The following is a 25424-nucleotide window of genomic DNA, read 5'->3' as shown; positions in this document are numbered from 1 at the left end:
GCAGGCTTTAATTCATTATCTCTTGAGTCTAACCAAAACCAATGGGAAAAATCAGAGGTGAGTCATGTGGAGTTAAAGACAGGCCTGGTATAAGTGTCCACCACCCACATCTCTGTCTGTAAAATTTGCTCTTATGTATTTGCTCTTATGTATAGAGGCAGGTGTAGAAGCTTGGGGTGAGTGGACATCTATTTGTATTTATTTGTTTCTATGTGGTTGCTTTAAAGGTTGCATTTCCTCTTCTGTAGTAATTTTGTATCTCTTTATAGTCAGCCTGCATCACTGGTGTTAAACGTCTTATTGTAGTCCTTTTACATTGCGTTGTAGCTGTTTCTATGTTGCATAGCTTCAGATAATTTTGTATCTCTTTGTGGGTGTTTGTTTTTAGTTTTTTTGCATTATTTTGTGGCTACTTTTTTGTGGTTATTTTGAGAATATTCATGCAGCGTTATTTCCAAAAGCACTGTGTAAACTGTAGATAAAAACATAGCCATCCAGCTTTCCTCTTATCCAGTCATGTGGCTCATGTGAGTTTATCTCTGCTGTTATAGGGCAAGAAACAGGGTACACCCTGGACAAGTTGCCAAACTGCTGCAGGGCTAACACATGGAGACAGACAATCATCACATTCATGATCAATTTAGAATGACTAATTAATCTAACTCTGTTTATGTCTGGACTGTGAAAGGAAGTAGGAGTACTCAGAAAGATTTCAACTGGATTTGAACCCAGGACCTTTATGCTGTGAGCCAAACGTGCTAATCAATGCACCACCTGCAAAGCTACCACCACTGCTGCCCCAAAATTTGCTGTGATTTTTGCACATTAAAGTTGATGAAATCTTATTACTAAGACAAAAATTCCAACCAGTAATACATTTCAACAACACTGGAAACAATTCTGAAAAACACACCGGATCCAACATTTTACATCTAATTTGGTTAACTGACAAAAGTCAGCAACATGAGTATAAAAAGAGCAACTCAGAGAGGCAGGGGTATCAGTGGGGAGGATTCACTGCTCTGTTAAAACCACACTGTTAAAGACCACAGGTCACATTTGCATTCAGAGAATCTGGAGAATTTTCTATATATAAGTGAGAAGGATCCAGATAAATGCTGCATGGCTGTGATCTTTAGGTTCAGCCTTTTTAGGTAGTGCTTTAAAAAATTCAGAGACTTATAAGTGCACAGCCTAGACTAGTGCACAGATCTTGGGTAACTTGCAATCTTTGAAGACATCGTTAATTCTGTACCAAGTGTTATAGCAACATTTGCTGCTGTCCTGACATCATTTTCAGGGAAGTTAACATTCCACATTATCAGAGTGTGGCTCGGTACTACACTTCAGAGCTGCCATTCAATGAAAATATTTAATGGACTATAAAACAAAGAAAATGCAACTGAAATCATAGATCAACCAGGAACAGGATAACACATGGTTTCAAAGTTACAGCATCATACTGCTAGTCTCATAGGTACTCAATGGAAGTTGTGCAATAGGCATTGCACAGAGGCCAAGTGACTTTTCCTTTAGTTTATTATCCTGAGTGTGGACATAGACACAACTTTATAAAATTAATAGCAACACATTTAGTACAAAGATGCACAGCAATACACATTTCAGTTTGATTACACGATTCAGCACTGCATAAAAAGTACATTAAAAACATGGCATAAACATTGGCTTCTTATAACATAAACAGTGTCATAGAAATATACATTCGATATATGCATATCAGAACCTTCTCTGCTCTCTCTGCCCTCTCCAGCTGTTAAGGCTGTGACAGCTGCAGCCTCTGTCTTTATCACGTAATACTTTCTTTGCTTGCAACAGGATCTCATAAAATATTTACAAAATCTGATAAGTACATAATTTGAGGAAAAAAACCCATCATGCGTTTGTGATCATCAGTTTGTAAACAGTGAGTAGATACTGGCAACATGCAGGATGAACTTAAGTCATAAGTAAAATACACAGATTTTGCAAAAGCTAGCAAAACGGCCTACTGAATACACTCAGTGTCCAACATCTGTCCTGTGGTAGTGCTACAGCTGCCAGTATGCCTCATTCTTCTCTGGTTATGTCCTCTTTACTTCACCAAGGATAGTGGAGCAATAAATCTGCCTCCCAGATAACTGCTGACCAAAACTTTTAAACAGAACCCTTCCCCCTGGAGGGTTAAATAAATGCTGCTCTGCTGAGACTCAGCGTATGAGTCCATCACACATGAGCACAAAAGCAAACAGCTTTCATCTGATATGCTACCTCAAAAGGTACAAGAATAAAGAGGAATCAACCACTGATACAGTTCAGCTTAAAGAGGACTTCACACAAAGGAGTTGTATGTATCACATGGTATCAATCACAAGACACATACACATGCAAAAAGCAAAAGAAAAAAAATACATCCTGATAAGTTAATTTATTTTCCCCTAAACAGGCCAGTGTTTCACCTGCATTTTATCTGCACATTTTGGACATGCAAGGTACTCTACACATTATCATCACTGATTTGTGTGCTGGAAAGACTGAAGAAAGAAAGAGTATCACTTCAGATGGGTTCACACTGAAAACTGACCAAACATTCTTTAATCAGTGAAAACTTAGAGACGTCTTCAACGTTGGATTTTTTTTCCACAACTAATTTTTGTCTACTGCTGACATATACTGTACAGTTTTGTTCTGTTTTGTTTGCCATTAACAAAAAGGAGGGGTTTCGTCAAGCTCTTGTATCTCATGTGGGCTCTCGTCTTCAGGGCGTCTCACTCTGGTGCTGGGTTAATGGGCGGTAGATTCCGCTGTTTAAAGTACTGGGTGACCTGCTGAGGCAGCTCAGCCAGGACTGACTTAGCAAGGGTCTCCTTGGGTGCCTGAGAGGAAGAGGAAAAAACAACACATTGCGTTTTAGATTGAATAAAGTGAAGATTTAAAATGAGACATTTTCACTCACGTACAGAAACCTTGGCCTTTTTAATACACTCACCGTGAAAGTGTGTGTGGAGTGTGTTCAAAACAGTCGGCTTGTGCATTAGCCATTTACCCTGTCACTTACCAAGTACAATATGTGTACAGCGTCCATATGAGTGAAGACAGAATTCTTAAATTGACCATAAATGCGTAATAACTACTCTTACTTTTAATACTACTAAGTGTTGAGGTATTGTAGACAAGTTACCACTACGCACATTAACTTGTCCACCATTGTGTGACAATCATGATCACAATGTAGGATCAAGTGAATAATGCCCCAGTCTCAAAGGCTTAGAGACCAGTCTATCACCATCTGACCACCACTGGTTGTGAGGGGATAAATGAATATTCCCTGAGTGACTGCAAGTGGTTGCTAGAGGTTGATGGCATTCGCTGGGAAAAATAACAATTTGATAAATAAAACTGAACTAAACTGAATTCAATGTGTCAAAGATGTCATGTGGTAAAGCTCAGTATTTTAAAGCTAATGCTTTGACTGCTTTCACCTCACTTATAAATGTTTAATTCTTTTCTTTATTTCCTGTCATCTCTAAACAGGTACAGTGACGGTTGCTCTTAAGTAAAAAGGTTGCTAAGTAACATCTTTATACCAAAAGCTGTACACCAGCCTTCATAAAGCTCGAAACACTGTTTCATAGATTTTTCTACTGTTAATATGGCCATCTCCGCCCAAACCCCTGAGGTGCAGCTAATCAAACCGAGAAACAACACTACCTTAGTGGAGCCCAGGACCCATCATACTTAGCTTGAACTGAGCATCAAGTCCCATTTTAACTTGTTAAAAAAACCTGTTAACTTTCAAAGTAAACAATCAGCACTATACAACCCTAATGACAATAATTAGTACAAAAGAATCTACCCTCCCAGAACAGCTTATCAATCAGGTCACTCTAATTTCTACATTTCCTCTCTGTCTTAGGCTTCATTTCTCTCTCTTCCTCTCTGTTCAGTCAGTTGCTGTCTCTTAACCTCCCACCAACAATCTGGAATGAAGCCAGTAAACACTGTCTGTTCCTCCCACTACAGAGGAAATCAACTCGCCCACCATCAGCCCCCACATACACATACACATACACACACACACAGACAAAAAAATATACACATAAAAAGACGATGACAAAACCCAAAATGCCCTAATGAGCCGTCCTGTGCACAGCCTGAAAATGTGCACACACTAATTAACCCGTGTGCTGACCTGCAGCAAACATGTATGAAGCCTCATTAAAATAAACACATTTCAGCAGGCCTTGTGTGCTATGTGAAATCTGCAACATTATGAGAAGAAACTGAATTTTTTTTTATGTAAACAGAAAGAATTTCGGGTTACATGTATTCGAGGGCAGCATCAGCCAATTTGGAGAATGAGGACATATCAGACTGGGTGTATATACATATTTGTGCGTATCTACTTAAACCAATACTTACGTTGCGGAAATCCCTGAAAGGGACAAACTGCACAATATCCCGAACAGCCTCCTCTCCTGTGCTGGACCTCAAAACGCTGGCGTCCCCATCCAGGAACTCCATGGCGGCAAAGTCGGCATTGCCCACGCCGATGATGATGATGGACATGGGTAGCTTAGATGCCTGCACGATAGCGTCGCGCGTCTCATCCATATCGCTGATGACACCGTCTGTTATAATGAGCAGTGTAAAGTACTGCTGCAGAGGGGAAGAGGGATGGCGGGAGAAAAAATGAGAAGAATTAGCAAAAAACAAAAAGTTATTTTTAGTTGAGCTCTTGAAGATGAATCTACAGCTACAAAAAGACTTGAAACACATTCAGTAACGATCATTATGCTGTGAATAATGGTAAACAGAGTCGCATATTGCGGATGAAGAGGAAAAAGAGTGCTAGAAAAACAAAACAAAACAGATATTATTACGAGTGATGATGAAGAAGAGTCAAATACAACCCAGAAATAAAGCCTTTCTGCATTTCGTCAAGCTGAACTCCATCTGAACTCCATTTGTGCCAATGAAAAAAAAAATCATAACAAAATAATGGAAGTGAAAGATAAATGGCTGAATTTATTGTAACTTAGTTTCGGCATTAAAGTAAATTCAGATCAAGATTATTTCTATAGCATCACAAAAACAGTTGCCTCCAAGATAAAGACTACCGTATTATTGAGACCCCAGCAATCAAGCAACCCCCAATAAGCAAACACCTGGCAACAGTGGAAAGAAAAAACTCCCTTTTAACAGGAAGAAACCTCTGGCAGAACCAGAGGTTCAGGGAGGGGCGGCCATCTGCTGTGCAGGAAGTGAGAAAAAAACAAAAGAAAAAATAAAATAATTTTTCTTTCTGTTTTTTTCCAGATGGTCACGGACGGGTTTCTAGGCCTGTGTGACCGAGGCTTTCGTTCACATTTATCACACCGTCCTCATCCCCGTTCCACGTCCAAAATGGCTGACAGGTTTATATGACGTGGTGAAGCGAGATCGATCAACTGCAGACCAGACAACAAACAACGGAGGCACCAGACAAGTGCAATCAAACGATGAGTTTATTAACACCGGAGAAAAACCATCAGCATATGGCTTCCTCTGACAAAAATACATTGAATGCTGGTTTTATAGCATAGAAAATTAACGCCCACACATACACGTCAATACAGGTCAAAAATACATTGTGTACAGTCATTGTTTACAGACAAGGGTACATCTTGTACATCTCTAATAACTATAAACAGACATGTAACTTCTCTTTTCTATAACACTTGGCTTTTAAGGTAATAAACTTCAAGCTTCAGGGTCTCTGAGGGCTAATAATTGACCCTCGTCACCAATCACTAAGTAGACAGAAATGCAGCAGGTCTCAAAAAGAAGCAGAAGACACTTGGGCCTTCGCTCAGGCCTGCTACTAGATTAACATGTGTATTGTAAGCATGCATGCAATTAACCTGCTATGTTCTCATCTTCCCTCAACATGTATCACCTGGACACTCTCACCAGTGAAGCTTAAAACCCTCTTGGATGGAACATCAACTCTAAACAAGCACAGATATGCAATGTGTATAAAATGAACTCTACCTGTGAATAGAATGAATGTGATGACAAACATATTCAATGCAATATGAACCCTGTAAGAAATATTACTGATAAAATAATACTGTAAACCATGTTATTAATGCATTTATCATAAGGCAGGTTATATGGCAGCAAGAAAAGAATCTCTGAACCCCAACAGTGGCCAATAGCCACGCGTTTGCAAAACCTAAATGGATGTGTCCAGTTCGATGCAGCCAGTTATGAGGTGACGTGAGTATGGAGAGAGAACGAAAAAAAAGGTAAGCAATGAACTAAACTGCACTATAAAACTCCTTAAACGAAGAAAAGCTGCTGATTCCCAGAGAGACATCACAGCTAGTTACCAAAATCAGTGGCTGAGTTCTAAAAGAGCAAGAAAACTACAAAACAAGAAACAAGAAGCTAGACAGATGAGACAAGACTTGTGGATGAGCATAAAATTATTTGCATTGTAGTTGCCTCCCAGGATGCTCCCAGGAGATTACCTTCATGCTAACTTCTAGTCAACTTTAACAAAATTCATAATTCAAATGTTCACCCTCTATCAAAATATAGAATATGAATGTAGCTCAGGACCCCTGGCTGACCAAAGCACCTTTGAAAAATGGTGGGCGGTGGTGTTACGAGTCCAGCATGTGTGGGTGCAAATGCGTCTTTGCTGACAGAAGAAAAACAATAAGGATGCATCAAAACTCAGTGGACGACGTTTCATCACTGAGCAGGATGCAGAATGTGTTTAAAATAATTCTTTCTGTATTCTGATGCAAATGTATTTAAAAAAAAAAAAGAAGAAGCTAAGACTACGTGCTTTAATGTGGGATTATTTTATAACAAAAAACCCAAATAAAACTGTCCAAATACATAACTGCTGGACTGTATCTCTCTCTGGCACAAAATAACATGCATCAATTCTGCATAATGAAATGCAAATGGTTGTCCTATGATAAGAACAGACAAGGTGACGACGCACACTGACTTTTCTTGGAAGAAAATCGCACTTCCACGTGACACGCAAACAGCCACACACGCGAGGAGGACTCTGAAGCCTGTCTCTTTAATGTGCTAACAGCAGCGCTCATTAGAGAATCATTATCACACAGACAGACAGGGTCGCTCACACACTGAGGCACGCACAGACTGCACTGGCCTGCAGCCTGGGTGTGTGCGCGTGTCACTGGCAGGAGCGTGATCATACACACTCGCGCAGTCTGCAGTCGCAGGTTCTCTCATTATCTGAGAAACAGAAACGCCGAGGCTGAGGAGTAGCTGATTTGTGAAGCCTACCCACTGACTTTCTCCAACACACACCAGTCTAACCAGTAACTCAGCGTGTAGCCTGTGCGCACGCGCGCGCATTTGTGCTGCAGCTGTTACATCCTCATTGTCTGTTATTCCTTCCTATTTTCCACCCGTGTTTGAACTCGCTGTAATATAAGACAAGAAAAGGGTCTGCAATCATTTCCTTACAGAAACAAAAGGATTCTGGCGCACAACACACAGACGAGTACAAGCCTTTGTGTATTCTGCTCATGTATTTTTTCTCCACAGGGTGACAGGGTACAATTAGGGACAAAAAGCACCGTGGGAGCATAATGATACCCAGCCACTACACTCTCGTCACATATAGGCAGTAGAAATGCCAGTGGATATGTACTGGAGAAGGACATGTATATGTTTAAAGTTTGTAGATCCCAAACTTCAGCGAGTGCTGCACATCTATATACTCATACCAATGAGAACATCATGTGGAGCCTTATGTATGAGAACACTGTCTCTACTCTGGTGCTTTTTGTTTGTTTTTGTACACTCTATAGTGTTTATAAAGCAGCAGAAGAGCAACGTAGCATAATTCTGTTTTTGACACAAAGATAAATATAAAGGAAGGATAAATATAAAGGAAGATAAAACTAAAGGATAAATATAAAGGAAGTTACGATAAATCGTAAGAATGAGTCGGTCCCGGTGCTCAAGGAAACGCTGCCAAAATAGAACGTCTTTTTGGGATGTGTCATAGAGCCTTAGGGTTGCTCTTATTTTGGGTTTTAGGTGTTAGCTTCACTGACATATAATAAGCCACTGGAAGTACAGCATGTTGCAGTTCAGTCGTTTTTCTGCATGAAAGTCAATTCAGATCAGGCAAGCTCAGCTGAAATATGCTCTTCATGACTTTTTCTGCCACTAAAGGTGTTTGGGTATAAAGCTGAATATGTGTCTCGAAAGTACCCAGCAGAACAGCAGAACTACCGCAAGCACGGCTGCACTTATGATAAAATTGCTCAGGCTATCTAAAATTACCTAAAAATAAAAGATCATAGACAAACTTTAAACGTCCATTCAGCACCAACTGATTGAGTCCTACCCAGAACCGAGCCAGTGGCACGAGAATGAAAAAATAAGAAGTCTCCCTGGTCAGTGTCTCAGCTGCAATGAGGTGTAAGATAGAAGAAGCTAGGACAGACGTTGTCACTCCAGTCTGTCACCTTCCTTCCTGACACGCTGATCCACATGCCAGGAGACCGAGCCAACAGATGCACACACTTGTTAGCTCCGTCAGCCATCAGTGTAGATAAATTGTGAGTATCAACTTCCCTGACAGGCCTTCCCTGTCGACTATTACTGGTTAGTAAATAAATATTAGTGTTATATTTGCATTTCTCTGGTGTGATTAAGCCTGAGATATGATATATGTATACATACGGCTACTGAATTGAATGAAGGGAAAGTTACTCACTAACTGCACGCCATAAAGGGCAGAGCACCATCGAACAGCAAAAGCAGCAAAATGACAAAAACTGAGATTGAATCAAAAAAAGAGCCTAAATATCTGTGACATAGAATCACAATAAAACATAAGGTGAAAGAAGGCATCAGTCAGTCAACTCCCACAGACTACCATGTACAAATGTCAGCTTTAAATAAAATTAAACTAAAACTGTATTAAAGGTGGCTAAAAATACCATTTTGGCCTATATAGATAGTTTACAGACTCTCTAAGGTGAATGTTTATTTTTTTTATAACGCATCCATCTGGCTACTGGTGGATGAGTTATGTATAGTGTGTCCTTAAAAAATGTGAGGAAACTGGACAAATGGAGGCCCAAATAAAAAGTGGCAGGCCTACAAACTATCAATGGCAGATTAACTGTATTTAAAAGTCATGTACAAGAAACAGGAAAAATCCAGCAAGCCAGATCTGACACAGTACCTGAGAGATTCATCTGGCCCTTCGACTAATCCGTCTACTGCTTATTAGGTTTAGAGGGCGATTAATAGGGCCAGGTAGATTTGGGTTTTTTAGCTCTCAAGATATTTCAGTGCAAACCAAATGGGTTTGTAATCACTAAAAATAAATAAGTAAATAAATACTTTTCCATAAAGTATGAAGCTATAAAATTTCAAAGTGCCAGTATGAGCGCCTCCAGCACAGTACTAGTTTGATTCTTGGCACCCAATCAGAAATGTCTCTTTTTTGGACATTTACTTTTAAAAACTATCAAAATGAACTTTGATTTAACTTTAATTTCATCGGCGTCTTGGACACAAAAACCTGCTTATAAAGAATCGCTGGTCAAATCTAATTTGTAAAATGAAGTTTTAAGAAGTTTTTGTTTTTTATTGAAGTAGAATTTTTATTGAGTAAAATAATTGCCTCTGTTTTCAGGAATATACAGTAACATAATCTGCCTCATCCTATGTTTTTATGGTCCTGCCAACATTTTGGCTTTTATGTTTTAATCCACAACTACTACTAATCAGACTGCAATGGACTTGAATGGGAATAAAGCAAACAATTAATCAAAGAAATCCCACTACATATAACATGCAATCTGTTGGGTATATGGTCCCTCTGGATTAGCAGAGAATCACACAAGCAAAAATCATTTCCATCCCAAGTCAGCGGATTACCTAAAACCCGGATCCTCTATTATAATCTTTCAAGATACGAATTAATTCACAGGTAGAGAGGGGACCTTTTTTGCACTCATGAATAACTAAGACTTGCTGTATTTTGTACTTTGTATGAACAACGACTAAAACTGACATTTTTATTTCAAGCATACAAATGCAAAACTCATGTGGACAGGGAGCTCTTTAGAGTGGTTATTCTGAAGATGCTTGGGAAATGGTCACAATATTAAAGAGAAAGAAAATTATTTAAATGGAATGTCGCAAAAATTGCATTTATAGGTTTTTAAAATGGAAATGAAAAGATTTAAATTTATACAATATTACATTTCATTATAATTAAAGACAAAAAAAGGCAACCAGCCCCCTCAAAAAAAATCAAGCAAAAATAAGACTTCTAACGTCCTTAATCAAAATCAATTAAATTAGGTGCCACTTCCATTAGAGGGAACCCTGCTTGACCTTTGCTCGTTTTCCGCCTTCATTAAAAAAGCTTAACAAACACAAAGAAATCGAATGAGGTGTCCGAGTAGCCTGAAATTTGCAGTCAGTGTTTAATTTCCCCAGATGACGACACGTATTGATTTAGCTGTTTCTGTGACCTTTCCTCTCTTTGTTCCTTAATTTCATTTATAAACTTAACTGGGTAGCATCACAGAGAGTACATGTGTGTTTCTGCAGCCATTAAGGGCAGCACAGGTGTACATATTCCCTCTGTGCTTTGGGCAATGTCAGCTCTAAGCTGTGCTAGCTGCACTAACTCAGGGTTCGTTCACATTTGAAGGAAAATTAAAATCTTTAATCTTTTTAAAGATTAAAGATTTATCTCCTTCTGGTGTAGTTACACAACACTACAAACACGACAGTGTTGGAATTTCCACGTTCTTGAGAATGCAAGGGTCTGCTTAGGTCCAAGTGAAGTAACTTTCATCATTAAAGGCTCTGTGTGGCTGCCCATCTGGCAGCAATTTTTTCATGACAGGCACTACACGGGAACTGACTAACTGAATAGCCCCCAAGAAAAAGTAAAAAAGTATAATAGAGCAGCAGCAGTGTCTGCGTCCACGTCCGCAAGCAAGTATAATCCTGGCCTCAGAAAATCATTGTCAACACTTCCTATTTCTTTTTCTGTCGTGAGCTGTCCTGTGTTGTTGTCACTCTGTGCAGCCACAGCTGTAGCGAAGTCGCTGTCCATCACTACAGATGCTCCCCTCTCAAGGTCGAGGCACATCAGTCCTTGTTGGATGACGTAAAACATCACTACCTGTGGTCCTGCATAGAAATGTCACTCCAGATCCCAGATGTAAAACTCTGGTATACCGTGAAATAGGGACAGATGTACCTGGGACTAGCGGGCTAATTCAGCACTGTGTGCGGTCCTTCATAAAGGGCTTGAATGGTTCAATGTAGGAATCCAGTTTATGAATTTATCTGCTATATGTGGTGGCTGAAAATTCAAATATAGAAAAGAGTAGTTTTTTTTTAGAATGATTTCTTTGTTTCCTTAGGTTGTGAGAGATAGCATCCATCCAACCATTGTCTTCCACTTATCCAGTTCAGGGTCGCAGGGGGGCTGGAGCCTATTCCAGCTACCATAGATAACATAGATAACAACAGAAAAAAACAGCTGCGAGATATTGAGATATTCTAAAGCTAAGCCTTTCAAAATGTTTACTTTAAACTTTTAATGTAACACTCATACACTCCAGCTTTAAAATGTGCTGTCTTTACTTAAAGTAAAATTGGTAAGTCAGTAGGGAGAGGCTATATACAATAAAATTGACATAAATGGTACTTCTGTTTTAGAACTGTTGTATATAATGACAGCCGGGATAGGCTAAAGCCCACCTCTACCCCCCTCCCCCACTGCAAAGAAAAAGGTCAGAAAAATAGAAAATAGTGAGCAGCAGTTCTCTGGGCAAAAACGGCTTGTTTATGCCAGAGGTCAGCGAATGGACAGACTACTTAGAGCTGATAGGAAGGCAACAGGAACTTAAATAACCACTCGTTAGAATGAAGTGCAGAAGAGCATCTCTGAATGCACAACAGCTAAGAACAGCTAAGAACAGGAAACTGAGGCTCACCAAAACTGAACAGTGTCACAATCCTGCATAAGCATTCGCTCCTTCTTGTATCAACAGGCTGTTCCTGCTGGTGTAATGATGAAGAGGATATTTTCTTGGCACACTACGCAGAACCTCAGTATCAACCGTATGATAAACACCACAGCATACCTCCATTCCTCATCTCATTACAATGAGTTCACTGTAATCAGATGCCGTCCACCAGATCTCAACCCATTATAGCACCTCTGGGATGCTGAACAGGGGATTCAGATCATGAATTTGCAGCAGCTGCAAATTCAATCATGTCAAAATGGACCAAAAGCTCTGAGGAATGTTTCCAGCACATTTCCTATCCTATGACTAGTAGAATTAAGGCCGTTCTGAAGGTAAAAGAGGATCCCGCCCGGTATAATGAGATGTAACTAAGTGAGCTGTGATATATAAAGTTACCAAACTCAGTATGTATATGTAACCTACAGCCTTGATGGACAGGTGCGCCAAAAGAAGAGAGCGTTCTGACAGATTGCAGGGAAAGTCTGGTTGTGTTTAAGCTTGGATTTGCAGTGGTTACAGTTAGAATCAGTATCTGCGTTTGGGAATACACAAACTCCTCCGGCAACACAGTCAACCTCTCAAACGAGATAGAAAAGTAGAGCTGATTGTGGAATACAGCCTGCTATTATATAAATAGTTTTATCTGTGGAGTAGAGTGTCTCGAGAGGTTTAACTAAAGAACAACTAAGAGTGTAAAAAGCAGGTAAATAGGTAAGTTGTAGCCACCCACCGCTGCTTTCTCCTGTTGAAGGGCCTGAGCAGCAAAACGTGCTACATGGTTGATGATTGGAGCAAAGTTTGTCGGACCGTAGAAACGAATGTGAGGGAGACACGCAGAGTAGGCCTGGGCAATGCCCTCCACACCTAAAGACGCAGAAAGGCAGAGAGAAACAATTTAGACTCAAATACACTTTAAATGTGAAGATGAGCTGGAAATAGTGAGGGCAGGAAAGAAACAGAAAAGTAAGAGGGAGAGAGGTTTGTCCTGGGAGAGATGGAAAAAAGTTTATATAGAGTATTTCAAGGTCAAAATTGAAAACATGATATTGTTTCTAATGAGCACTAATGATGTAGGACACAAGTGGTAGTTGTGGGGGAACCGGGGATCACAGCTTTATATTTTTTATACTTATTTATATATGTATATATATATATATATATATATATATATTAAAAAAAAACTTGTGTTCCCTTCACTCATATCTTCATATGATAAAGATATACACATTCAGAGAAAAACATGCCGCACAAATGTGTGCACTTATTCAAAACATTGCACACCGATAGTTGGGAACATAAAACCATTCTGTTATCAGGACAGCTGCATATTGCAGTTTCAAGAATAAAGTTTTGCATAACAGCTGAAGTCTTTTTTTTCCTTTGGCCTAGAATTTTTCATTTCAGAGTGCACTGGAGGCTGTATTGGCCCAGAAAATAAGCTAACCCTAAAAAGAAAAGGGCATTTGCAGAGGCAGTTTTTTTTTTTTTAAATAACCACAAGCTGAACTTCATGTTCTGACGCGGGCCTTTTTCAGCACAGGGGTGAGTATAAATGGAGTTATTTAACATAACCTCTTTGCCTCAGTCAGGCTAAAACATGTGTTACACAATCACAATTTTTTTTCTGGGTCTCACAGATGTGCTTTCAGCAGTTAGCACTCAATTGATTTGCAATTGTCAATAAATACGTTTGCATCCTACACATTTCAAACGTGTTAGCAGATGCAGGTTCACCGTAGTAAAAGGAGAGCTTACTATGAGGTTAGTACAGCGAGGTGCTGACAGTTTATGAATCTTTTCAAGTCGCCTTTGTGCGATGAAGGTGAGGGTATGCACTTACTCTTACTCATAAACAAGGATCTGCAGCCATGGAAGCAGCTCTGTAAGGCTTTGCTCGGGTATGATGGTGCTTTATACTCAATAAACACACTCAAGTTGAAGTCCAGTGTTTAAAGCGTAAGTGTAGCCACAGCTAATAGTAAAAACTTTTCTTTTTTATGTTATCTTTTTTGTTCAGAAGCCTGAGTGTTGTAAAATTTAATCAGGAATTAAGATTCCCAGAGTCAGAGTTGTTAGACACTGTTACTGCTGATATTTAAATGTGAAGGAATGGACTGTTTTCACTGCTCTGAACTGTTTGGTGTCATAATGTGCATTAGCGTTCATACTTCTAATTTAGATGAGCATCCAAAGTAGCAAGTGTAGGTGATGTGTTAAGGAGTTATTTACTCAGCAAGGCACTTAGAGAGGAGTGCACCACCTGCTGCGGTCACATGATCTGGAGATGGCATGTTTTTTTTTTATTAGTGGTTTCTTTTAATCACAGTGCTTTTTCTGCCATAACCTTAATTATACAGCTATCTGTAAATGACAGGTTTTACACCTATTAACTAGTTAGTGGCCTTATTTTTTTGCATCCAAAAACATGACAACATCCTATAAGTGTAAACATATCAAAGCATGTTTTTATGGTATGGGTTTATGTTGAAAAATAATATAATGTATGAAAGGCCAAAAATGTAAATGGGGTATCTAGACCTCTGGACACAGATGGGGTAAATAAAAAAAATGAATGAAAATGAATGAAAATGATAACTATTTGTAAATACTTATAAAGGTTGCCGCAGAGATCTAGATGACATCATAACCTCCTGTGTGGTAACTCACCTGAACAGAAAGGGTTTGTTGGGTTAAAGTTGATGGCAAATTCATGTGACACCTAAGAGAAAAGAAATGAATGAATTGAATGATAATCCTTCACTACGCTGTACAATATTGTTAAGAAATCGCGTCCATTTCTCCCACCTTCTCCCTCCCACCCTCTCTCCATCCCTCTGTGTGCTGCTCTCTCTTCTTTGTCCTTTTCATCAGCTCAGTGCCATGGCAACACAGATGGGTTGACAGTTGCGTAATCATGTGAATATGCATCTATAATGCTTATAGTTTTATTTGTGTGTCTCCGTGTGTGTCTGTGTGTAAAATAATACATCTCGGCTTTAACTGTAAGTCCGCTGATGACAACCCACCCTCCTCTCTCTTTGCCACATGCATATACATGTATCACCTACGTTTGTGTTTGGAACACACACACATAGGCACACAACAACAACAACAACAACAACAACTACAACACCATCAACACACACATACCTTCCAGTCTGGTGGGAGTTGGGCTCCAAATCCCAGAGCTGGAAACATTTTGTCACTGAGGAGGAAACCATGACAACAGATTGGAACGTTAGTTAAACCTTTTTTTTTCTTTTTTTTTTGCATACAAATTCAAAAAGCTGGATTTAGATAGCAGGAAAAATCCTGTTACCTTGTTCACATAGAAACACATTCAAAGACATTTACAGAAAAGCAAGAAGAGAACTGGTGGTAAAATGATGCAGTGAGGAAAAATGTCTTCTCACAAAGAAAAACATTAAAGACAGGACAGGACAGAAAATCAGATATAGTGATGAACAATTATTTAAGAGGAGGAATAGCAGTCGATAGATGCTATTGGTGGTTTAAGTCTGTTTATACTGTCTTATTTTTAACACAAAATGTAAAAGAACAAATAGCTGTTTGTGTGTTTATAGTCCAAAAGTGATGCCCATGCTACAGCTCTGTGCAGTGGCGCTTGTGTAGATGATGGGATTAAGATGGGTATTAGGGAACTGATAAACCTGTTTAGTTCTTTCCACAAAGCCTCAACTGCTCGAAGCTCAAACTTCAAAACTGGAATATGTAAATGCATAATTTGTCTTCGTCAAAATACTCTGAAACCAATGCGTCATTGTTGTTCTTTTAAGGACCCCAGTCACTCTCTTTGTGGTTCACAAGTTAATATGATTAGCATAGTCTGTATATAAACATGGCATAGTCTGAAAAGGGAAGTCAATGCGCAGGTAACCTTTATATTTTTGATGATCAGCTGGGGGCAGAGTTTGAATGGTCCATGATAAAATGACATCACTGCTTACTTTAATTTTGACTTCGTAATGAGTTTGTGGTCTTAATCAGCAGTTTCAAGTTTTTCTTCAATGCAACATGATATTCAGTTTATAAATTATGGGGCTGTTTTGAGTAAAATATATGATAAAGCAGGGTATAATTTTGGGTAGGCCTGCCTTTTTATTGAGAGATTGCTACTCTTGAACCTATAAAGGCTCAAGGCTTCAGCAAGGCAGTAAAAATATATAAAAATGAGGATACAGAGTCCATCTTATCTTACAGTTTATGGATCTCAGCAGTGAAACAATAAACCTTTACATCAACCAGCCTCACTCATCCCTTACTGCTCTATGTGACCTCTCTTTGCAAGAAATGTAAGCAAAATGTAAATGTTTGCACTAACTGACTAAAAACAGTGCACCAACCCACAGGATTTGATTTAAATACTCACGTATCATAGTCCTGTATGATTTGTCCCACAGCTAAAATAGCAGCGAGGTACTCGTTGCTGCCCAGTGGGTTGATGTAGTGGAGGGAGGACGGTTCTCGGGGGTTCCCATTGGATGCTGTGAAGTCTATACCAACCTATTAAAATACAAAGAGGTGACAGATCAGTAGTTATCACATTGCATTCGTTTCCAAATTGTGTGCAGGGAGGAGGACAATGGTAGAGGGTCTGGAACTTTTGAGGAATGGCGATTACTTTGACATTACTTTTATTTTTATTTCGTGAAAGAAAAAGAAGGAAATAGTAAAATGCAACATGTGTCCAGGACAGAATTACCTGCATCATACTGCTAACACAACATCAGCTCTTTGCAAGCACCTGCAGACAGCATGCACGCACACAGCTAGCCCGAGTGATGTTTTAGCTGTGTGAATGGCGAATCCCAACCCTGCAACCAGCCACTGATCTTCAGTAGGTAACAAAACCAGTGAAAAGCAGCTAGGCTTGTAGCACTGTAGCCTTCATTTCTACCTGTACAGGTTCCTAAAGTAAAATCACTGTGGCGTTTGCTTCGAAGTCTCTCTGGGCTGGATTTTAACTTTACTAGACAGGAATTTGTGTTAGCGTGTGGGACTGTAACCCCAGGTTTATAGAGCTAACTGATATTTATGTAATTTGTAATACAGACGTGAAAGTACATTTGGAGCTTCAAGGACATGTACAGTGAATTCTGGTCAGTAAAACTGAAGGTAAATGCAGTTCCACAGTATATTTTAGGGGTAAATAGAGACAAATAAAAATCATACGATGACCCCGAAATCATATGGAGATTTTTTTCTTTTAACACAGATTACCACAGGGTGACGTACAGTAGACACATATATGAGCACACATAGACACTTTCCGCATGCAGCAAACATACACACTGGAAAACACAAACGCAGGGAAATGCAGCCAAACTCAATGTGAGATTAAGAGTGACAGGCTTTTCCTCAGGCAGTGAATAGTGGTTTGTGTGCTGACAAGAACCCGACCCACAATCTCCGCCTCCCTCCTATCAGCTTAAACATAGTCTAAAACGATCTTCTTCTTCGGTCTTTTGTTTGGTGTATTATAAGACAACAATGTTCTAGTTCAGTAAGGACAACGACCGAGAAAAGATATAACGGAGAAGGGAGCAAAGGTGGGGGGTGAGTGAGTACAAGGGAGAAAATTGGGAAAATGAGGTAAAGAGTGGTAGGGCAAGGAGAGGAAAGAGTTTAAAGAGCAACAGGAGAAGCAGGAGTGACGGGTACAGAAATGCAGGGTGACAGAATTAGGGTGCTGCTGTGTTTTGTATTGTGGGCATGTGACAACAACATACAGAATTGTGCAGAAGTTTTAGGCACAGACTTTTTCGTTCTTATCCATCGCACTCAAATCAGTGAGGCCTCTGATCATACTGCTTTCATTCTGCAGCAGAAAAACAAGCCTAAACACCCACAAGCATTTGGGCTACTATCCATTTACGTTTTTTCTTTTCATTACATTTTCTCAATTAAATGAAATCCACCAATTCAACCGTTTTTGAAAGCATCCTTGCTTTACTTTTAGCTGTTAAAATTGTTCCACGGCACTGTGTGTGAAAACCACATAAACCACACTTCATGGTGTTGAGCGAACAAATACGTTTTATGAGGCCATTATTTGTAAACCCAAAGCTAACATGGAAACCAAGCAACAGGACACAAGAACATCCATTCATCTTTTGGCTCAGAAACACACTTTTGCATCAGCAACATTACCGAGTGAGAGTTTCATTTCAGCAGAGTCGAGTCAGTCATTGGATTCGCTTCCAGAGGGAAAGTAAAATTTACCTAAAGCATTATTATCTTCCAATTCTGACCGCTGCACCTGAATTTTCACAGCTTCCTAAATCCTCATAGAGATTGCCCTGATTAAGCCTGAATTTAGCCTTGAACTGTTGCCCCTGGTTAATTTTAGAATAATTTCCTCCAGATGACACATATACTGTCAGATCAACCAATCGATGCCTCACCATACAAAGATCAGCCCCCAAAAGCTGGTGCCAGCTGGAATTTAGCAGGTCAAATTTATTATTGAGATTTATTATTTATTATTGAAGCTGCAATATAAAACTGACTGTCACCGGAGAACAGTCAGACGAGAGCGGTCTACACATAATACTGGCTTTCTCCTTCGTCTCCGAGAAGAAAAAAAAAAGAAGATATTTTTTCTACTTTTTGCAAAATCATTATTAGAATTCTAAATAGGCAATTCAGCCTGGGGTTCTGTTCATTATGAGTTACTCATTACAGCCATTCAAGTTATCTGCACTGTGTACAAATCTAAATAGTGCAGGTCCAGGCCATTACAAAAGACAGATTAAAACAAAGTGACAACCTCTGGGTCTGAAAATGAAGAGTGAACGGTGCCAAAACCTGCAGTTCCCCTGAAGGCCACTTGAGGCTGCCCCCAGAACAGCACGTCCAAAAAGTGTGTGCTTCAGTTTTAGTAAGTGAAAGCTGAGTATTTTATTTGTCTGAGACTTGATGCTAAATAGGTGTCTGAGCATTGCAAACAGACAGTATATGGATGCAGCTTGGCATTCATCTTTACATGTGATGTGGCTAAAATGTAGAAAAGAGAAGAGTAAAATAGAGAAGGCATAAAAAAGAAGGTGCTGGTGTCTCTTTCCCAGTCTCTCGTGTGTCTCGACAGTCAATCTCAGTAGGAGCTCTGAAGTCTCCCAGCAGGACTTACAAGAAGCCTCATCGTCACTTCTCCCACATTCTCCTATAGACCTCCAAACTGACACAGTGTGTTGGTTTTTCACTCCTTTTATCAACACAATACACATATGGAAAAGGGAAAAAAAAAAATTATATATTCTTTTGTCTTTAACTATACATGTTTATTTTTTCATGCAAGTCTCACAAGACTACGATTTACTCATCATCAAAGTGGACTCTTTTGCATTCTTCTCAAATATATAATGTTTACTTGAGTCACACTTAATCCTTATAATTATGTTGCATGAGGGGCAGCATGGTGGTATAGTGATTAGCACTGTTGACTCACAGCAAGAGGAGTTGGCTGGGGCCTTTTTGTGTGAAGTAATGGTTTGCATAGGATTCTGCTCTAGCTTCCTCCCACAGTCTAAAGACATGCATGTTAGGTTAATTGGGGAGTCTAAAACGGCTGTGTGTGTGGATGTGAAAGCATGTTGTTGTCTGTCTTACTAGATGTGAAAGTGGCAAGTTTCATGAATAATTTATGAGACATACAGCACGTACGAAAATAAAGTTCTGCTTCTTTTTCATATGGGTATAGCTGAGAATGTGTTCCTCAAGGTCTTGGTGTGTAAAGTAACCAACCGTGGTTACTTTACACACCAAGCTTGCAGCTTCAAAAAAAGCCTGGCTCAGGGCTGCCCAGGTCAAGTGTTTTTTGACCTTTCACTGCTGGTATCATAGCCAAGATCAAATTTCTGCTATCATATAAGTCCTTGCTATTTGGTCTGCATACGATTTGTGACAGTATGGATGACTGCATCACTGTGCAAAGCTTCTCCACATTTCTTAATGTTTTGCTAGGAAGATGGAAAATAGGTGCAGCACTTTATTGAAACGTAAATGCATCTAAGTACATTATATAAGGGAAAAACAGAGTTTGTACAATTCTAATGAGGTTCGAAGTCAACATTTTTTATGACCACCTTCATACTTCAACACAGCCTGAACTCTTTTAGGCAAGCTTTCCTTTGGAATTTCTTTAAGTAGTCATCAGGAATAGTTCTCCAGGTTTCTTTAAGACATTCAAATCTCTTCTTTGGATCCTGGCTGCCTTTTGTTCAGTTCTCTGTCACTATGATCCCACAATGCTTCGGCAATGTTGTTTTGCCTGGAAGGCCCATCCATGACTGACCATTGTGTGTTTTTCTATCCAAGTATGCTTTTACTGAATTATCTGAGTATTTGGGATCATTGTCATGGTAAAAAATGAAGCTGTTCCCATTCAGATGCTGTCTCAATGGTATTGCATGGTAGATCAAAATATGACGGTACTTTTCTGCACTCATAATTCCACTGATTTTCAGTGCAGTTCTTGTGTAATTTGGCGTACCTCAGCCTTTTGTGCACTTTCCTCTTTATTAAGAATGACTTCAACAAAAAGTAGATGTACCAACTGAAGGGCCAGATGGATCTTAAGTCCTGCTGGAATTTTTTATTCATATTTCTTAAGGACATGACTTTAATACACTGTTGATCTGCTGTAGATATTTTGTTGGTCTGGGACTCCTTCCTTTGTCCTCAGGTTTTTTTTTTTAAAGACATGCTACACACCATGCCGAGAAACACCAAGGTTTCAGCTAATAGCTCAGGGAATCACCTTGTTGGTGGAAAACTACTACTATTTTATGCCTATGAAACTGTTATTTTTGGCATTTTTGTAAGTAAAGAAATGGGAGAAAAGTGCTAGTAACAATAACAATTGTCAACAACAATACAATTTAAACATTTTCTGTTATGTGAGTAACGTACTTTGAAAGACCTTCAGAAAGCCAATTAAAAAAATTACAGAATAGCTCATTGGAAGCAAAGAAATAAGGAAATTAGAGGCGGCCCAAGACTTAAGCACAGTACTGCAGGTACACCACTAAGCAGAAAAAGAAAGGGTTTATTATATAGTAGCATTTTTTTCCCCTCATGTAGTACATATTTTCCCCCTCTGGTATCATTTATTTTGTCTTACTATGAAGCTGAAAATATGTACGCCAAATTGATGGCATAAGATCATCCCTAAACTGTTACAGCATTTTTCCTCCAGTGGCCTCTCCCGTGACAGATGCTATTAATTTGATGGCTGTGTATTTGATGACAGTAGGAGATGACACCATTCTGTTTCCAACTTCTTCCTCGCCTCAAGCTATTAGTAATTGCGAACACACAAGCAGACTAAACACACCATGACAAACACACAATTTTAACAAGCAAGTACAAGAATTAAAATGATCATGGGGTGACGGAGGAGCATTTCATTACTGGATATTTTAGCGCAGCAATGTGGCAGAAAACGCCTGTGACCGCATTACATAGATGGATTCGACTACTGCCAAATTACTGTCAAATAACAGACATGCTGACAATCACGCTGGAGTTTTCTCAGCTGTGCCCTGTTGAGAACTGATGAGCCAGTTCTCGTGCCAGAGCCTCTTAGACTCATTTGCAGTTAAACAGTCACATAGATGGATGGAGGGATGGATGAATGTGTTGGAGCCTGTGTGAACATCTTCTGGAGTTATTCTCTGTCTCACTCTGAGGCGATAAAGAGACGGTGACAACCAGAAGCTGCAGCCCACTGTGGGAAAGCCTGCTCTTGGTTCATATTTGTCTTGTTGGTTGTAGTTGTGTATTTTGCTTTTGTGAGGTACACAGGAGCCACTGGATGCTTTTTAAAGAAAACAATAAAAATCACAGCAGTGCCAAGTATGTAATGATGAATGACTCAGTGCTTGTAGGCAAACTGCTATGATATGTACAACAATGTGGGTTTTTTAAAAATGACTTTTTGTGTCTTTAGTGGAGTGAATCAATTACAATCAATTACTACTTGCCTGTAACTTGGTAGCTGACACATTGTACCCACATAGACAGCATATAAAAGAAAGGTTTAACCGCTGTGATGTCACACATTGGTGTGTGAAGGCTGTGGATTAAGCATTTTGGCCATCACCATTATCACAGTCAGTTTACGAGCAAGGGTTGTAACTAGAGATGGCACGATACCGCTTTTTTATGTCCGATACCGATACCGATATCATAAATTTGGATATCTGCCGATACCGATATGAATCCGATATAGTGTGTTTTTTAATCAATAAAACTGTTTTTTTAATATCTTGCTGCATTTTGTATAAGTTCATCCTCAAGTTTAAATAAACAACAACACTAAAGCTATTCTGTTATACCTGTATGTAAAAAAATACACTGCACCCAAAATATTTTATAGTTCAGCAACACTGATCAATCTAATAAACTTAAACCTGCTCCATCCTCCCTATTCTGGTATTTTAAAGAGTACTTAGCAGAAATATTAAACAACCTGACTAACAGGGTTGCAAACTCCCAGCAAAAAAAAATAGGGAACCACCCCCCACCCTCCACCTCATGATGCTTAATCGATGTAATCAACTTTAATTTGATGCAGGGTGAAAAAACATGCACAGAATTAAATTATTTTTCTACAATAATTAAATAGATTCAACATCTTTCTTCAACAGAATTGCAAACTGCACAGATGGTACTTTCCCAAAGGAAAAAGTACTATAGCTTACTAGGGTATATTAGACTTAACAGTTACTATATACAGTAATGGACTTCTATATATTTTACATCAGATTAAAACTTTGGGTGTAAGATTCAGATAATTATTTATTAAAAGCGAGACATTTTAAATGAGAATAAGAAAGAAAAGTATGTCTTTGTGCCCCCTTTTCCCTGTTCATGCCCTATCGGCCCCCCAGGCTAAACTTTGCTAGATCCGCCCCTGCACAGTTACCAGCCGTCAGCTACATAGAAAAGGATCCTGGTCTAGAAAGTAATAATAAATACATTCTAACATCTAACAGCATTCTAAACGTGCTGCTGTTGTTCCGCCGCTGGTTTCCTCTTTCTGGTGCAAAGTGGGCCAAAAACAAAGAAGAGAGACGGACTCGCGACAGAAAAGCCGATCAGCTGATCATTAAGCAGTTTCATGAAGTAGCGGCAGGAAGGTGAGGGAGAGAGAATGAGAGGCACTCGCTCCATATATCGGTTGTTAAGCTTAACATGGGAATGCTTTACAAACATTCAGAGATGAACTTACACACTTGCTTTACTTCTCTCTGGGATAACTTCTTCGGAGATGAAATGCTGGTTTGGTAGCGAGGCTACAAATACACACAGCCGCTCTATCACATGAGCGCACTGCTCCGACATGCTACGGTTATGAGGCGAGTTATGCCCTGTCGCAAGTTTTGTGAGGTGTTTTTTTTATATATATATATTTAATGGATCGGATTACATTTTTAATTTCTCACCGATATCCGATCCAGTAATTTAGGTCAGTATCGGACCGATACCGATACGTAATATCGGATCGGTCCATCTCTAGTTGTAACTGAATGAAAAGTTAAGGAAGCCTGCACGCTCATACGGCAGTGACTTGGTCACAAAGTAGATCCACCTGAAGCATAACTGGTGTTATCTATTTCGCTTTATTTTTCCTTTATTTTAGAATAATTTTGAAAATAAATATCAAATTGCATTCAACAAGACTTAAGCCTGACTTATGGATAAAGTGATTTCTATACAATCTGACTTCTTTTTTCTACTAGGAGTCATCTTGTGCTGACAAGATGACAAGAAGCTCAGCTAGAAGTGGCAGAGTTGAAAATGTTAAGATTTTTTTTGAGAGTGACCAGGTTGGACAGGATTAGGAATGAGTATATCAGAGGGACAGCTCGGGTTGAGCGATTTGGAGTCAAAGCAGGAGAGGCAAGGCTGAAATGGTTTGGACATGTGCCGAGGAGGGATAGTGGATGTACTGGACAAAGGAGGATGAAGCTGAAGCTGCCAGGCAGGAGGAAAAGATAAAGACCAAAGAAGATTCATGGATGTGTGAAGGAGGACATGCAGATGGCTTGAGTAACACAAGAGGATGCAAGGCACCGTGGCAACCTCTAAATGTGGGGTGGGGGGGACGACACCCCTGCAGGACAGCACAAAGACCCAAAAGCTATGACAGACTTTTATAAACAGTATTTTAGAGTTATCTTTCCTATCAAGCTGCTGACTTTACTGACATTTTAGTGTCCACATAGCTGCTAGTCATACACACTGTGTGTGCTTCTTATATGTCATGATTTGTTCACCAGTTCTGTTCGATTTTGTTTTTGTCGACACACTAATTATTCCACATTGGCGGAGACTAAAAACTTTGAAATAATCCACCCTATCCACTCTGATGCTTTTTTAAATAAACAAAATAAAAGCATGCATAAAAAAGAGGACAGGAAAAAAAATGACTAGCTCTAAAGACATAATCTCCCTTTTACATGTGAAATGTGATGCAACTGCAGGAAATCACTTTCATCGACTTTGGACTAACCCAAAAAAGGTATAGAGAACAGATTGTAGCATCCGACTTTCTCTTTGATTCGGTGTCATTCTGCAGCAGCACAGCAGCTGTCATTAACATGACGTTTTGTTCATTTTTTCAGCCGAGGTAGTCACGATAAGAAAATGATGAAAACATATTAGTGAGAATAACTATGTTGTAAATTTTGCACTGAAAGGCAGAATGTGTAATTGAATGGTTGACTCCTTTCATTGTCTAGGTCTCTCTCTCTCTCTCTCTCTCTCTCTCTCATTAGTTTTTTTTAAATTTTCAAATGTTTGATCAAAAGGGGTTACGAGTCACCTGTCAAAATAAAATGAGTTTAAATGAATTCACGAGACAATTTCAGCTTAAGAGATGTTAACAAATTAAAAATAATCAAAAATAGATCCACTACAAAAAGATAACAGTGATAAGAGGATTTAAATTTGGGAGCCAACTTGAGTCAAGTAATCATCGTTATTATTGCTGGCAATCTGAATATCAGCAGGGAAAGGAAAAGTGACGATCGATCATCTTTATTTTAATCATCATGAGTAGATTTGATTGCCACACTTGCATTTAATAACATAAAGCTGACAAAAGAAAAGCTGCAAAAATGCTGTTAACATTGGGATTTGTGAAAAGTTTGTTTTCTCTATGAATCCAAAAGAAAAATGAGTAAACTGTATTTTTTAAATTATGTTTACTAAGAGTAATTCCACTAATGCTGCTTTAGTTCTGATGAACATTAATGTCTCAATCATGTTTTTTCCTTCTAAGAAAAGACAAAAAGACAAGTGATTGACCAGAACAAACAATCAGATCTCCATAAAAGGTAAAGA

At 39.2% G+C, this 25424-nt stretch overlaps 1 protein-coding gene across 1 annotated transcript in view; it reads right to left on the bottom strand.

Moving 5' to 3' along the window:
• Nucleotides 1-1353: 1353 nt before the first annotated feature.
• cpne2 (copine II) overlaps nucleotides 1354-25424 on the bottom strand; it is a 50651-nt gene continuing 26580 nt past the window's right edge. The window contains exons 11-16 of the mRNA XM_003439596.4: nucleotides 16444-16577; nucleotides 15204-15258; nucleotides 14721-14772; nucleotides 12784-12917; nucleotides 4420-4656; nucleotides 1354-2873 (exon numbers count right to left, since the gene is read on the bottom strand). Of these exons, the coding sequence (XP_003439644.1) occupies nucleotides 2766-2873; nucleotides 4420-4656; nucleotides 12784-12917; nucleotides 14721-14772; nucleotides 15204-15258; nucleotides 16444-16577 (720 nt within the window). The 3' untranslated portion in view covers nucleotides 1354-2765. The remainder of the gene's footprint in view (nucleotides 2874-4419; nucleotides 4657-12783; nucleotides 12918-14720; nucleotides 14773-15203; nucleotides 15259-16443; nucleotides 16578-25424) is intronic.

Source organism: Oreochromis niloticus, linkage group LG7 (genome assembly GCF_001858045.2).
Source record: "Oreochromis niloticus isolate F11D_XX linkage group LG7, O_niloticus_UMD_NMBU, whole genome shotgun sequence".
Lineage (NCBI taxonomy): Eukaryota > Metazoa > Chordata > Actinopteri > Cichliformes > Cichlidae > Oreochromis > Oreochromis niloticus.
This window is presented reverse-complemented; position numbering and strand designations above follow the sequence as displayed.